This window comes from Ictidomys tridecemlineatus, chromosome 8, assembly GCF_052094955.1.
Source record: "Ictidomys tridecemlineatus isolate mIctTri1 chromosome 8, mIctTri1.hap1, whole genome shotgun sequence".
NCBI classification, from domain to species: Eukaryota; Metazoa; Chordata; class Mammalia; order Rodentia; family Sciuridae; genus Ictidomys; species Ictidomys tridecemlineatus.
Window position 1 is genome coordinate 140,106,184 of NC_135484.1, and position 14,864 is coordinate 140,121,047.

General features: G+C 46.2%; 1 protein-coding gene and 1 non-coding gene across 3 annotated transcripts in view; both read right to left on the minus strand.

The window, feature by feature from the left end:
• Nucleotides 1–821: 821 nt before the first annotated feature.
• Nucleotides 822–14,864, minus strand: part of Ssr1 (signal sequence receptor subunit 1) — a 36,772-nt gene continuing 22,729 nt past the window's right edge. For both annotated transcript variants that reach the window (XM_078020502.1, XM_013359648.4), the window contains one exon: nt 822–1,651. In XM_078020502.1, the coding sequence (XP_077876628.1) occupies nt 1,627–1,651 (25 nt within the window). In that variant the 3' untranslated portion in view covers nt 822–1,626. The remainder of the gene's footprint in view (nt 1,652–14,864) is intronic.
• LOC120889391 (small nucleolar RNA U13) lies at nt 4,896–5,002 on the minus strand. Its single transcript, XR_005733294.1, has one exon. It is a non-coding gene; the product is annotated as a small nucleolar RNA U13 (small nucleolar RNA).

Here is a 14,864-nt window from a genome sequence, read left to right on the forward strand (position 1 = left end):
CAGCTGGGGAGGGCATCACTGGAGTAAGGGGCCCCAGATGCCCCAAGAAACCAAGGACCCAGGCTCACCCTCCTTCAGATCCAGGGCACTGGGCAAGGCTCCATGTCCACAGCACCTTCTGTATGGAGGGGAGGGCTTAGAGCCTAGGTTGGGTGCGCATCTGTCCAATCTCAGGGCTCCTAATAGCGCTGCTCTCCCGGCTCCTCAGAAGAGCCCCTGGGGCTTCCTCCTGTCTGTGTGGATCCCTCTCAGCAGCAGCAGCAATCTGGGGTTGTAGCCCAGCAGTTTCGACAAGCCCCTCCAGGTGGTTCTGGTGTGCAAGGAAGTGTGACAGTGAGTTACTGGACACAGGTTGGGATCCGGGTTCCCTCCTGTCCCCCCAGGCCATCTGGATCTTTGAATTCACTTTACAGTGTCTTTCAAAATGCAAGTTCCTGGGCCATCTGCCTTGGATTCTGAGTAGGTGTGGCGGGGGCACTTCCTGGGGTCTCTATGCTGGGGGTCGCAGGCTGGGTGGGGGCGTTCTCCTCTGTGTGGACGTGGACAGGCACAGGTAAGCCGGCGTCACCTCTCTTTGGTCCCTGCCTTTCCTCCACGGCAGTGCTACTTCCTACCCTTGCTTTCTCCTTCCCCACTCAGTACTCCAAGGCCCAGCTCCAAGGTCACCCCCAGCCTCCCTACTCCTCCCTCCCCTCCCCCACCATCACCCCTGAATGTGGTCTCACTGCAAGTGCACAGCACCCTCACAGCCCAGCGGTGTGACCAGGGATGCCTCCTTCAGCTCTGACCCCCCAGGGCCTGGCACTCCACAGGGACATTCATTCTTGTTTGTAGGCCTTTCAATTCAATTTATTTTAGTCCAATTTGATTCAAGGCAATTCAACTCAATTCAGCACAACAGGAGACCCCAGGGGCCATTAGGGCACCAACACAGAGACGGGTGTCCAGGAGCCCGGCTGGGAGGAAGCTCTGTCCTGAGGCATGATCGCTCACGTCCACGCAAAGCACTACCCAGCTGGGGCCCCAGGGCCACCTCCACGGAGGCCTGCTGGCGGGGGACCACTCCACCTTGAGACGGCTCCCCGCCAGCTCCCGAGGACACTCATCTTTGAGCATGTCCCTCACAGGGAACTGAAAGCTGCTAAGGTGTGTGCTGTGACTGTCCTGTCACAGGGCTGCTCTAGCTCATTCACACACGGCCCCTGGCTCCCGACCCCAGCTGCCATCTGTGTCACCAGGTGAGAGCGAGCTGCCCTGAATGAGCCTACAGCTTGGGCCGCGCAGGTCACCAGTCTTGGCTGACGGGGACCCACGTCTCCCGTCCTCCTGGCTGGCAGCGGAGGCCTGGTTTCCCGGGAAATCACCACCCAGGAACAACGCGCCACAGCTGTTGTTCATCAGCCACGAAGCCCAGCGACAGCCATTCCCAGCGGTGACTTCAGAGGGACCCACATGAGGATCCGGTTGAGCAGGCCAGCGCTGGCCTACATCTCACAAAGAGCAAAACAGGACAGAAGAGGCGGCCAAGCTTCCGGAACCGCGTCCAGGGCTCTTCCAGAAGCCTCCAAGGCCGAGGGCGCGGCCTGCACCGGGCACTTGAGCAGCCGAGCTGAGGAGCCCCAGGCCTCAGTGCGTCTCCTTCCTCCTGCGTCTGAAAGAGCAGAGGGGACAGTGACGTGAGAGGCTGCGGGGTGTCCCTGGGCCACTTCCCTCCCTGGTGTGACACACGGGCTCCACAGAGGCTGCAGGGCGGAGGCCAGCTCACTATGAAAGTCTCTCTACGTGCTCTGCGGAGTCCCGACACGTCACACCACCAAAGGCCCAGAGTGTCCCCCACTCCCACTCTCCTCCCACCAAGAAACTCGTGGAAAGCTCTAGAATTGGCCCAGTCACCCCGCAAAGGAAGGCTAAATACCATGCTTCTTAACCGAGACGGAGTCGGAGTTGCATGCTTTCAGTGACAATCTGGCACAAACAGAAACCCACCCCCGCCACACCCCCGTCTGCCATGCTTCATGAATAAAAGCAGAGAGGAAGCCCAGACAGACACACAGCTGCTCTGTAAACTGTACCAGCTCCCGCATGTTCTCTCTCACTCATTCACTGAAAAAACACGTTTTCAGTGCCTCTTGCTCAGGCCACTCTACTGAGCAAGAGGTGGGCCTTGCAGTCGAAGGACGTGGGGACACACATGCTGCCTGGGTCAGTGTGAATGGACTCCGCCCCTGGGCCTCAGGGAATGGACACCTGACCTAACTGGAGTGGGAAGGTCCCAGAAGGCTTCCTTAGAAGGTGAAATGAAAACTGAAGTTGAAAGAAAATAAGTCCTGAGTGTTCTTATCACCCAGAGTGGGACAACCCAGCAGCAGTATGTGGCCCGTCCATTTGCTGAGAAGGGCCCAGCATTGTTTCTGGGCTGTTCCCGCCGAGCAGGAAGACTGCGTATTATTCTGCAAAAACACCACGCAAACTCTAACTGGGGGATGTTCTGCAAAATAACAAGCTTCAACTCTTTAAAAACGCAGTGTCACGTAAGAGGAAATAGGGTGATGTGACAACTCAACGCGTGATCCTGAACCAGAACAAAAAGAGCTGTAAGGAGCATTCCTGGGACAGTTAGTGACATCCGATCATAGCCTGTAGATTAGAAAATATCGCATGAATGTTTTCTAATTTTGATAACTATAATTTGATGATGTAAGAGCATGCGTGTTCTTTGAAGACATGCTGATGTATTTAGGGGTAAAAGGGCACAATATGTCTGAAATTCACTACCAAATAGCTCAGAAGAAAATATTTATACATGGTGCGTGTGTGTGTGTGCGCGCGCGCACATGCGCACATATGCATGCCAACGCAAAATACCCACGGTGATCTGGGTGAAGGTGAAGAATAAGGAGAATCTGCACTATTTCGCAAAGTTTTCTGTAAGTCTAACATTGTATCAAAATGAAGGGTCACCCCCAAATTGGGTGTTTCAAGGGCAGGTGTTGGGATCATACCCCCAGGGAGAGGGCAGAGGCGTGGGGAGGGCGGTGGATATCACACGAACTACACGTTGAGACGAGGGACTGATGGCCTTCCTCCTGCCACCTGTCGGGAACCACTGGAAGGTTCTCCGCTGGGGAGAGCCACGGGGCAGGATGCCATTTTGGTGACCACAGTGGTAGGTTGGGCTTGGCGGGCTTGGAGGGAACTAGATGGGCATTTGGGAGTGTGGGTCACAGTGCTGTAGGCTTGGTGCTGCGGGCACCTGGCAAGTGCTCTCTGGACACGCAGGCGCCTCTTCTGCAGAGCCCTGGTGACAGGGAGTGTAAGAAAGGAAGCTGGGACGTGGACACAGGCAGGCTTAGGCCAGGAGTCTGCCCACAGCTCCACCTCAGCATGTGGATGGTTAACAGGATGAAGAAGAGCTGGATTTAAGAGTTAGGAGATGGGGGAGGGAGAGGACCTGCCACCAGGGAGTTTCTTGTGGAAATGATGGTTCCACCCGAGAGAAATACAGGAGGAAGTGGTTGAGAACAGGGAACCGGCCAGCTCCTGCTCCGAGTTCCAGATGCCCTGGGGAAGTGCATCTGGGTCCCTGTGCCACAGCAGGGTGCATGGGGGACCCTGGGGTCAGCCTGCCTGCGTCTCTGTCCCAGCTTCTTTTCCTAAATTTCTTCATCTGCAAAAAAGTGGTATCAGGACCTCCCTCAAGTGGAGAGCTAATAAAATGTCAGGAGGGCGGGAGGGGGTGCCTCCTGCCCAGCATGCAGGCCCCTGGGCTCCACTCCCAAGTTCCAATTTGTTTCTCACACAAGAAATATCAAGAAAAGGGGGTTCTGTATAAGGTTGAGACTTAAACCAGGTGCAGGAGCACATGGCTGTAATCCCAGGGATTCAGGAGACTGAGGCAGGAGGATCGAAAGTTGGAGGCCAGCCTCAATAACATAACAACATCCTAAGCAACTTAGGGTCTCAAAATTTAAAAATTGACAGGGCTGGGAATGTGGCTCAGTGGTAAAGTGTCCCTGGGTTCAATCCCTAGTACAAAAGAAAAAATGCTGACATTAAGGAGCAGCTTGCCCCAGTGGCTGGCTGCTGGCATGTGTGTGCTGTCCTGCGTGGCAGATCAGGGCTTCCTGGGTGTGAGCAGGGTGGAGCAGCTCGGTGGGGCCATCAGGTGGGGCCCAGAGCCTCCCGGGGAGCAGCCGGCACCCCAAACTTGGCACATGAGCCAGCCCAACCCTTTTCCCCCTTCCAAGGTTATGGTAACTCAGCTTGCAAACGCTGAATAAGAAAAAGAACTCACCGTTGAAGCAATGCATTTGGGGGGCAGAGACTTTATGGAGATTATTTTCATCTTTCATCTCAAGCCATGATTTAGGGCCCTTCCAAGGGTCTCACATATGCTAGACAAGCACTCTACCACTCCAGCCCTATTTATTTTTTGAGACATGTTCTTGCTAAGTTGCTAAGGTTGGTCTCTAACTTGTGATCCTCCTGCCTCAGCCTCCTAAGTTACTGGAATTAACAGCATCAGCCACCACATCCAGCTCTGAATCCTTTTTTTTTTTTTTTTTTTTTGGTGATGCTGGGGATGGAACCCAGAGCCTCACACATGCTAGACAAACACACTCCATCACTGAGATACACCCCAGCCCTCAAAGATGATTTTTGACAAAGGAAGTGATAACTCTCTTCAAATATATAAAGAGCTGTCCTAAGGGAGAGCAAACCTTTTTCTAAGATCTGTAGAGCACAACTAGGACTTAACAGGGAAGTTGATTTGGGTATAAGATGAATTAATGGTTAAATTGTTCAAAGATGGGAAGCCAGGTGATGTCCACACAGGGTGTTACAGTATCCAGTCCTGCATTGGGCACAGCTGGACTAGATGCCGTTTAAGATTCTTTCACATAGACAGGTAATGTGCTGACTTTGTTACAAAGTTAAAGAAAGGCACATCTCACACAACAGTGTGAACACCCAATTATCATGCTTTTGAGCAGAAAAGGATCTAATATTCTATGAGGCTCCATTGAGTAGGGGGAAAATGAAGGAGGACCAAGCCTTTCAAATACAGGTTCACAGGTGTGTGTGTGTGTGTGCATGCGCGGGGGGGGGGGGGGTCTGGTGAGAAAGGTTTTTAGCAGGCTGATGAATGAACACTGCATACGTAAGGAGAAAAACATTCCTTCTAGTGAAAATTAGAAAGGCGTTGGGAGCGGGGGTGTCAGGCATTGATATCAGCTTTTTTTCCCACGTAGTATCTTTAGCCAGGCACGGCCATGCAGCTCAGTGGTGAAACACCTTGGGTTCAATCCCCAGTACCAAAATCAATAATAAAAAGTGAACACTTGACAAATAGCAAGCAATTCATAAATATTCATTAGATTAACAAGCCACTCCAGTTACTACTGTCCCCATATTACAGCAACAGAAACAGGCCGAGATTCATTGTGACTTGCCTAGACTTTCCCAGGCAGTATGTGGGCGAGTCTTGATTCAAACAAGCACTAACCCCAGTAGTTATTAACCACCATCTGACACTAACGTCCAGTATGTGAAAACGTGATCTGTTCATCCGGGACCAGCACATGTGTATACAGGCATGGACGTGGAGGAAGCGGGTGATCAGTGTTGTCTGCCCTAAGATTGTTTCTCTCCAGAGCACATTCTAAGTGTGGCTGACCAGCTTTGAAGGTGACCCAAGGGGACAGGGTCTCTTAAAGCATTCATCTTTCTACTGATGCAAACCATTCAAATAACTTAAAAATCCAAGATCATTTCACTGACATCTCAGCAAAGCAGGATTTTGCGCTGCACTGCAATGTGTGCTCTGGGGTGGGCTGACGCACAGGCCTGCAGGCGGGTGGGCGTGGCCGGCTGGATGAGGCAGTAAGTTTTAGGAGCCAGCTCATCCTAACGGTCTTTCTTCTTTCTGGAATTCTCCTACTTTCTGGCAAACACCAAAGGACAATCCTGGGAATGGGTTAAGTCACTGCTAACCACTGTGCTGTGTGCCACCAGTGGGCAGTAGATGGCAGCAGAACACACCCGTGAAGCCAGCCATCAAGAGAGCCTGGATTGCTAGTTAAGATTCGTGGATCCCATGGAGAATTCCTGCAGTGGAGAGATACTACTGACTCAAAATTAAGAAACCAAACACTGCTGACACAAGTAACTAATTATTCCCTTATAAGAAACCTAGTGATACGTTTTTAAATATATTTAAGATATAGCTAGTCTTCCGACTCCAAACAGTACTTGAAGGGGACTTGAACTTCTACCAGCAGTTTTGTTTGCTCTCTCTCCTCCAGGGGTTCTTGCTATGGCCAGTGGGCAGATCTGTGCACAACTTAGTTGTTTCCACTTGGTATCATTTGGTAAGCTTGGCATTATGCATTCAAGGAAAAAATATTTGAGATTAAATTTCGCTCACGATTTAGGAACTAAGTTTTCATTTTGAAGCTACAGCTGTTATCTCCTATTGTTTTGCTTACTTTTTTATAGTCAGGCATGGTTGAGGCAGAGAATTTTAAGTTCAAGGTCAGCCTCAGCAACTAACTTCCGCTCAGAGAACTCACAACGGAACTGCACACAAACCACTCCTGTGCACTCTGTTGCCGGTTTTCTTAGTTCTCATTTTGGGAGATGCCTCTTGGCCAAGCTGCAGTATACAACCAAAATGCCATTCCAGGCTCATTTTGGCACAGAATCCCCCAGGTGCACTGGTGAGTCTGGAAATTCCAACTTGAGTTGGTGCATCTGGGAATCCCAGCATGAGGGACTCAACTCCTACCTTCCTCCTGGTTTTCAGTGAATTGGGAGGAGGTCTGGAAAAAACTCTCCATGTTAGGAGGGAGGCAGCCTAACCACGTGAAGGCTCCAGACAAGACAAACCTGTGTTCGAATCTCAGTTCTGCCACTTAATAACCGAGGTTTTCCTTGTTGTTGTTTTGGGGATTTTCTGCAATTTTTTTTTTTTTTGCAAACTTCCTTATTTGCAAAGTGAGGATGTACCCATTTCACTGTGTGGCTGTGATGATTTTAGAATTCACATTTATTGAACAGCAACCAGGTACTGTTTTAAGACTTGACAATCTGGAGACTTGAACAATTCTTGTCTTAAAGCTCACATTTCACAATGCAAGGACAGAGAGGCAAGTGGATGAGGGCAACAAAGCTGTGTGACTCCCAGGCTCAGATGGTGCCTCCATGGGGAGCCTCCCGGGAGGCAGACAGCCAGGGAAGCCGGGCTGAGCCCTGGCAGAGGGGATGACAGCCAAGGAAGCCGCTGCTGAGTGTGGGTACAGGTGGGGGCAAGGAAGGGGAAGACCAGAGCCTACAGAGGGTGGAAGCCCAGGAAGGTTTTTCAGCCGGGCAGGCTCAGGCTCCTGTGGGTGTAAGACCAGGGACAGGGGTGCAGCAGCGAGCTCGGCCTCGCACCACCCAGCTCAGAGCAGAGGGATGGCCTGCGCCTCCTACAAAAGACAGACGGGAATCTGCGGGGAAAAAAACTACCTCCAAGGTGTTTTTTTGGGGGGTGGGCTACCAGGGACTGAACTCAGGAGCACTCACCCACGGAGCCACATCCCCAGCCCTATTTTATATTTTATTTAGAGACAGGCTCTCACTGAGTTGCTTAGTGCCTTGTGTTTTCTGAGGCTGGCTTTGAGCTCACGATCCTCCTGCCTCAGCCTCTCCACCGCTGAGATTATAGGTGCGCTCCACCACACCGGCTCCTCCAAGGGTTTTCTACTAATAATCTACCTTGCCTTTCTTGAAATGTGTAAAGTGACAATACATCTTGAAATGTGTAAAGTTTTTAAAAGTGGCTCATTTTCTTTTTGGCTACAGGGAAACTGCCCATAACCATTGTGATTATTATACTCATTGTCAGAGGCTCAGATAAATTTAACATTCTCATTTATTGCTTCCAATATAAAATATAAGCACATTACAAACATTTTGAAAAGGAAAAAGATTCACCACGCTAGCACAAAAATTGCTTTAGCATTTTGGTATATTTCTTTAATTAGGCTTCGGATTAATCCAAAATACTGAGTGTTTCAAGCACTGTAGAGAAGACAGAAAAAGGCTGCTTCTTACTGTCCTAATTTTTTTTTCATTCTTCGAAGCATTTTTTTTTCCAGCAGAAGACCAAAAACATTACAGAGTTACAAAGACTGATTCTCCAATTTGCACAGCCTCTAATCAAAAGTTACTTTTTCTTCGAAGAACATAGTTCTACTGCTCAGAACAATTCTTGAAGGAAATCTAGGTTACTATTGCCTTTCTGAGTTATCTAGGCAGAGAACTTGATCACAGCCCCTGCTCTGCGTGCTCAGAATGTTTAACTGGTCAGAATATGAAGTGGATGCAACTGGAGGCACCCAAACTCAGTATGACTGGGAGAAGCAAGGGAGTCACTTATGACCACTACCTAAAGAGTCGACAGTCCAAATGCACATGTGAAACTCATGTGGAGTCACCTTGACTGTACATCACCAGTCTTGTTTGAAATGGCGAAATTTTATATGCAGAAAGTGTGTAAACCTTTTCTTATACCTTCCAAGGGGAAATTTAAATTATAACTTCTTTGTTTAGTATTTTAGATTCCCTTTTGTGCTTCTCATCTTTAAGCCCAAGCAATAATATGTGCTGGCACTTTAGGGAACATTTCATACTGCACGTGGACACTCAAGATCAGCTTTAATTACAGGATATGTATAAACAGATGCCTTTGATAGAACAGTGGAGCAGTTCAGCAGTACGTCAGAAATAACAAGAAAGAAGGGCACTCACTTGTACCTTAGGTTTACCAGACTTTTCCAGATACTCAAAGAGCAGAAATATTTCTCAAGCTGCACAATAATTCTATGGATTCCTTATTCCTACTTTCATTGACAAAACCCAAATGATACCCAAATGACATTTTCTGACATAATTACCAGAAGAAACCTCACCCTGTTTTACAATAACCCTGATTAAACTATGCTGCCAGGACACATTTCAAGTATGCAAGTGCTAAAATTAAAATAGCAAATCCAAGACCTCTTCAGTGAATCAGAAAAAATAAAGGTATTTTGAACAGAGGTAAGATTTTGCCCAAACTGAATAAATTTGGATTTCTTTATAAAGTTCTTATTTCTTAGATTTTGAAGGGGAGAGAACTGAAATCTAATTTTAATTAATAGCAGGGCTAAAATTAGTAATCATTTATTAAATACCATATTTAGGTCTCTAGGATTCAAAGTTGGAGAAGTGGAGAGCCATGGCACCAGGTTGGACCGGGAGATTTAAGTGAACATCTGTGTTGTTTGGGGTTATAATAGACTTTAAGTGAAAATGTCTCACAGGTGGTTTGAATGGCATGAAATAAAGTAATTTAGAGCTAAAACACGAGGACTGAAGTAACGAGAGGACAGCCAGCTGTTCGGGGCAGAGCACCGAACAGAAGAGCAAACCTGAGTTCCAGGCTAGGCAACAAATCACTCAGAGAAATGGGGGCTGAGATCAGGGTCCTGGAAGTGAGGATGAGTCTGGGGGTCAGTGGTCAGTGGGTGAAATGCACAGTGGAGGAACGGAGAGCGAAGAAGATTCTGGGGCAAGCAGGGTGCCATGAGATCCAAGAGCAGGCTTTGGGGGGCAGAAGCTGAATCAGAAGGAACTTCAAGCCTAAAAAAAAGAGGCCAAATATCAAAAGGAGATATTTTGAGAAATGGGGGGAAAAACAAGGCAGGGATGCAGATGGAGACGGAGAATCCTGAAGACTCAGGAAGGTTTCCATTTCAGCGGGCACAAAGGAAAGGAGCCAGAGATGAGGGTCGGGGGAAGAAGGCTTACGTAATGGAGAGAAAGAACCTCCTGGAACCTGTGAGGGACAGGAGCTGGTGACAATGAAGAGGAGGCTCAGCCATCAAGACTCACAGCTCTGTGCACGCTGGGAGCGTGGCCACACAGCACAGTCCTTGTGTGTGGACAGGACTACGAGTGCTCACGCGGGGCTGCTCCTTGAGATGGGACTGAGGGTGCTGTCAGCCAGGTGGCCGTCACTCTCCCTAGTGGTTCCTGAAACATGAGGACTTCTTGGCAGGGGCCTTGGAACATACCAGTTGTCTGCTCCTCAGGTGGACTTCAACTAAGAAAACAGGACAACACCCTCCTGCTGCCATTAGAGTGGACCTCAGCCACCGTCCTGCCTGTGGACCTGGCCTTGTACGGAGCAGTGAGCAGCTACTCTAGGTCTGATGTCCCCATTGCAGCTTACCCTCGACCTGAACAGTCAAACCTACGAGTACATCCGTATGAAAAGGTCACAGGACAAAGTATTCAACACATGACCTTAAAAAGCACACAGCTCTGAACAAACTGCTCAGGAGACCCAGGGGATGAAAACCTGTTCTCATGTGTACTTGGGGTCAACAGCTTTCTACTTTCTATCATGAATGATGGCAACAGGTCTTTACAAACTTGTCCAAAGTATTTGCAAATGTGTCTTTTGACTCTGGATTGTGTCAGCAGAAAAATACAGAAAGCCTCTTGAGGTCTATGAAGCACCAAGCAAGGCGCGAGCTGCAGCTAGAATGTGGTGAGGCTACTGTGCGCCACAGCCCAGCCCAGGCCTCCTCACACCAACCCCCGCTGAGACCCACCCCTGTGAAGAATGGGAGCTGCAGGGCTCCTGGGGAACAAGAGGGTCCTCTAAGGGAGCTGAGAAGACACTGTGAAAATATATGAAGGAGCACAGAGCAAGTGTTGGACAGCTCACCCTGAACACTCTCCTGGCCTAAGGAATCGCTCATCGTCCTTCCCAAAGTGCCTTTAGACTGTAAGCACCTGTTTTGACAAATTTAAGGCAGGTTAACAGACAAGTATGACTTCTGGAAACAATTTATTCAGAAATAAGACTGTCTCTGGGAGGCTCAGTCTGATACTGAAAGAAATTCTGAGATCAGTTGAACACCAAGAGCATCAGTGGAAAATAGGTAGCCTCTTCAAACATTCTGAAAAGGAACCCACCAGACGTACAGGCTCTAACAGATTGAGTACAAAGATGCCCCTTGCCAGCCTATCTGGTTCATTACGAAATCTACAATGCGAGCCATGTTACACACCCATCTCACAACTTTTACCCTTTAGCCAATAAAGAACATTAGCTTGCACACTTAGTAGAATGTACTTCTTACTACACACTGAAGTCCCCAAAGTGCCATATACTACATATAGCCTGACTCCTAAGCTTCATGGGGTGTTGCTTTAACACAGTGCTTTACAACAATAAGAGTAATCACCTATGGCTTACCCCATACTAGGTAGTGTTTAAGTACTTGACATACAACCCTAGGAGGCAGGTACCAGACAGCACCTGACACTGACATAGTTAAGTTATACAACTTGCCTATAACTAAGAGGGGAGCTGGGATCTGAATCAAGGCAGTTTAACATGAAGTTTGTTCATTCTTTTCTTTTACTAAACAATTAGCATTAAAGAACAAACCATTAAATAACTTTTTTTCCCCTGATACTAGGGATTGAATCTAGGGGTACTTTGCCACTGAGCTACATCCCCAGCTCTTTTTTAAAAATTTGAGACAGGGTCTCACTAAGTTGTAAAGGCTGGCGATCCTCCTGCCTTAGCCTCCCAAGTCACTGGGATTACAGGTGTGCACCACTGTGCTGGGCTATATTCATTTAATAATACTGTACTAAGCAAGGGACTGAAGGTTAATGGAACCATACAATTATGACATTTTAAGATATCTCAACATATAAAAGACTACACCATACCACGATTTCAAACTCATGATGAAACTGCCAATGACACTACTGGATTATCACCAGGAATATTTATAAGCCATTATAATCACAGGGAAGAATGCAAGTGAAAACTAGCCCAGAGATTCCTGTTGTTTCCTTTAATACTTGTAATGGATTTCCACATAATTAAGAACTAGAAACTAGGGATAAAAAAATACAAACAAAATATAGGGCTCAGTTTACCATCAGGGAAGACGAATTGTTAGAGGTACTCCATAAGTGTGCGTAAGGGCCAGCAGAGGTACAAACAAGACACAATTTGACTCTGATTTAGAGATGAAAGCTACACTGTGTTTTTCAGGTACAATATACTGATTTTTTTTTTAATATTCTACTGTGCCTAAGAGAAATCAATAACTGAAGAAAAAGAAACTAGAAAGAAGCCTTAAGCTGGAACCACAGATCTAGTGCTACTTGGTTGTACCACCCAAGCAGACACCCTACTTTCATCTTAATGCAGATATCTTTCAACCCTTCACAGCTTAAAACCCAATCAACTTTTTAGACCTCTCTTGCAGAAGATGTTTTTAAAGACTACCCTTCTGTTTAGCAGGGAAGCAGTCTTTACTTTAAAGAGGTATGTCTTGTAATAAACAGGGTACTGTAACTGATTTATCATAAAAATAAAATGTCAATTTCAAATAACTATATATACATACCACAACAAACCAATTTAAAACAGTGTAGAAGACTGGGGTTTTATGGTGCTCTGGCACTGAGTGGAATGTGTACACTGCTGTACAGCAGGCAAACATTTATGTATGCATTTATGTATATTCAGTAGCAAGGTCATAGGAACTTTCTGGTTGCTGGATTCTGAAAAACAAGAATTTAATTTTTAAATTCTTTTTTCCTAATATTTACTTTTTAGTGGTGGTTGGACAAAATAACATCATCTTATTTATTTACTTTTATGTGGTACTGAGGATTGAACCCAGGGCCTCACACGTTAGGCAAGCACTCTACCGCTGAGCCACAACCCCAGCCCTGAAAAACAAGTATTTTTAAGATGTCCAAATGCTTGGTTTTATAAAATTTCCAACTTACACAAGGAATAGAGAAAGAACATTGAGTTTTAGAAAAAAGACAACTCTGAAACAATAATTGATAACTTTGAGCAGTTATTTAAATTCAGGGATCTGCACCTATAGAACAAGAACATTCTGCTTCCCTCAGTGAGCTGTGAGGGTTCAGGGATGGTAAATGACAAGGCCCAACAGAACACAGAACACTGCACACAGCTGATGTCTAGTTTATGAGTTCCCTTCTCTTTCTGCTTCCTTGAAAAGCATCTATACACGGTGTCCAAACCTAAGCACTCTATTTATTTGAGGTACTGGGGAGTAAGCCCAGGGGCACTCTATCACTCTATCACATTGTCAGACTTTTTTATTTTGGGACAGGGTCTTGCCAAGTTGCCCAGTCTGAGCTTCAACTTGTGATCTCCTAACTCAGCCTCCAAAGTCACTGGGATTATAGACATATACCACCATACCCAGCCATGCTGTTTTTTTTTTTTTTTTTTAGTTGTAGATGGACATGATATCTTTACTTGTGTGACGCTGAGGATGGAACACAGTGTCCACATGTGTGACAGGCAAGCGCTCTACCACTAAGCCACAACTCCATCCCTCAAACTCTGTTCTTAAAAATTCCCAAACCTAAAGCAAACAAACCCAACCAACCAAAAATTCCCAGAACATCAGGTGATATAATTTAGTATCATTAAGAATTCAAGCTTTTGTGTAATCAAAAAAGGATAAAATCATATAAATATTAGTTAGCAACATTCATACAATTCAAAGCAAAATTCAAGCAATTGTTTAGATGTCTGCAAGTCAGTTCATGTTGTTCTTTCTTCCTAAATATCCTCTGAGAGGCTGGGTGCAGTGGTGCACACACATAATCCCACCTACTTGGGAGGCTGCAGCAAGAGGATGGCAAGTTAGAAGCAGCTTTGGCAATGCAGTGAGATCCTGTCTCAAGATAAAAAATAAAAAGGGCTGGAGATGTAGCTCAGGAACAGAATGCACCTGGATTCAATCCCTAGCAGCAAAAGGCATGATGTTCTCATATACAGATCAGACTAACAGTGAAACCTAACAGTCCACTTACCCGAATAACAAGGATCTTGTTCTTCACTAAGCTGGAAATGGTAGTTCAAAGAAAATAGGATTTTAATTAGAGAAAATGTACAGACTTTAGCTCTATAGCTATGAATAATGCCATTCAAAACCATGAAAGTAACTTCAAGTGTATCTAGAAATGTCCCTAAGTTTATACCAACATCTAATTTTGGAAGTAAAGACTGAAAATTCAAAAGTATAGCCTATCAAAATCTTGGCAAGATACGATGTCTTGAGTTAAAAAATTAACTCATGCCAGGTGCAATGGTGTACATCTGTAGGTCCAGCTACTCCAGAGGCCAAAGCAGGCCTAGTAGTTGAGGCCAGCCTGAGTTAATATGATGAAACCTTGTCTCAAAAAAAATTTTTTGTTCATTATTTAAATGCACTATCCAAGCAAATCTCTCTCCATACTCAGGGTTTGGATATCCGATATCCCTGTATTGCAAAATAATAACATATGAGCCTTGCATATTATAATATCATCTACTATACCTCCAAAATAAGTCATTCAAGATTTCAATGTTATATTATTTACTTCTCAACTTAGCCAAAATACAATTCTAGGCATATGTGCTACAAATACACCTTTTTTTTCCTTTAGGGGAAAGGGGTACTGAGATTAAAAACAGGGCATTTAACCACTGTGCTACTTCCCAGTCCTTTTTATTTATTGAGACAGAGTCTCACCAAGTTGCCCAGGCTGGCCTTGAACTTGTGATCATTGCCAGGATAACAAGAGTGCGCCACCACACCTGGCATAAATGCACTTTTAAGGCAACAGCTCTTTATTTATTTTCTTAAGGTCTAAATATACCTTTTCTGCCTCTCAAAGTCACACTTTCTAAAGCTACTTAAGATTAAAAACTTCATTAACATCATGTCAATGCTTCTTGCCTTCTTATTTCTACCATCGCCCCATAGGCTTCT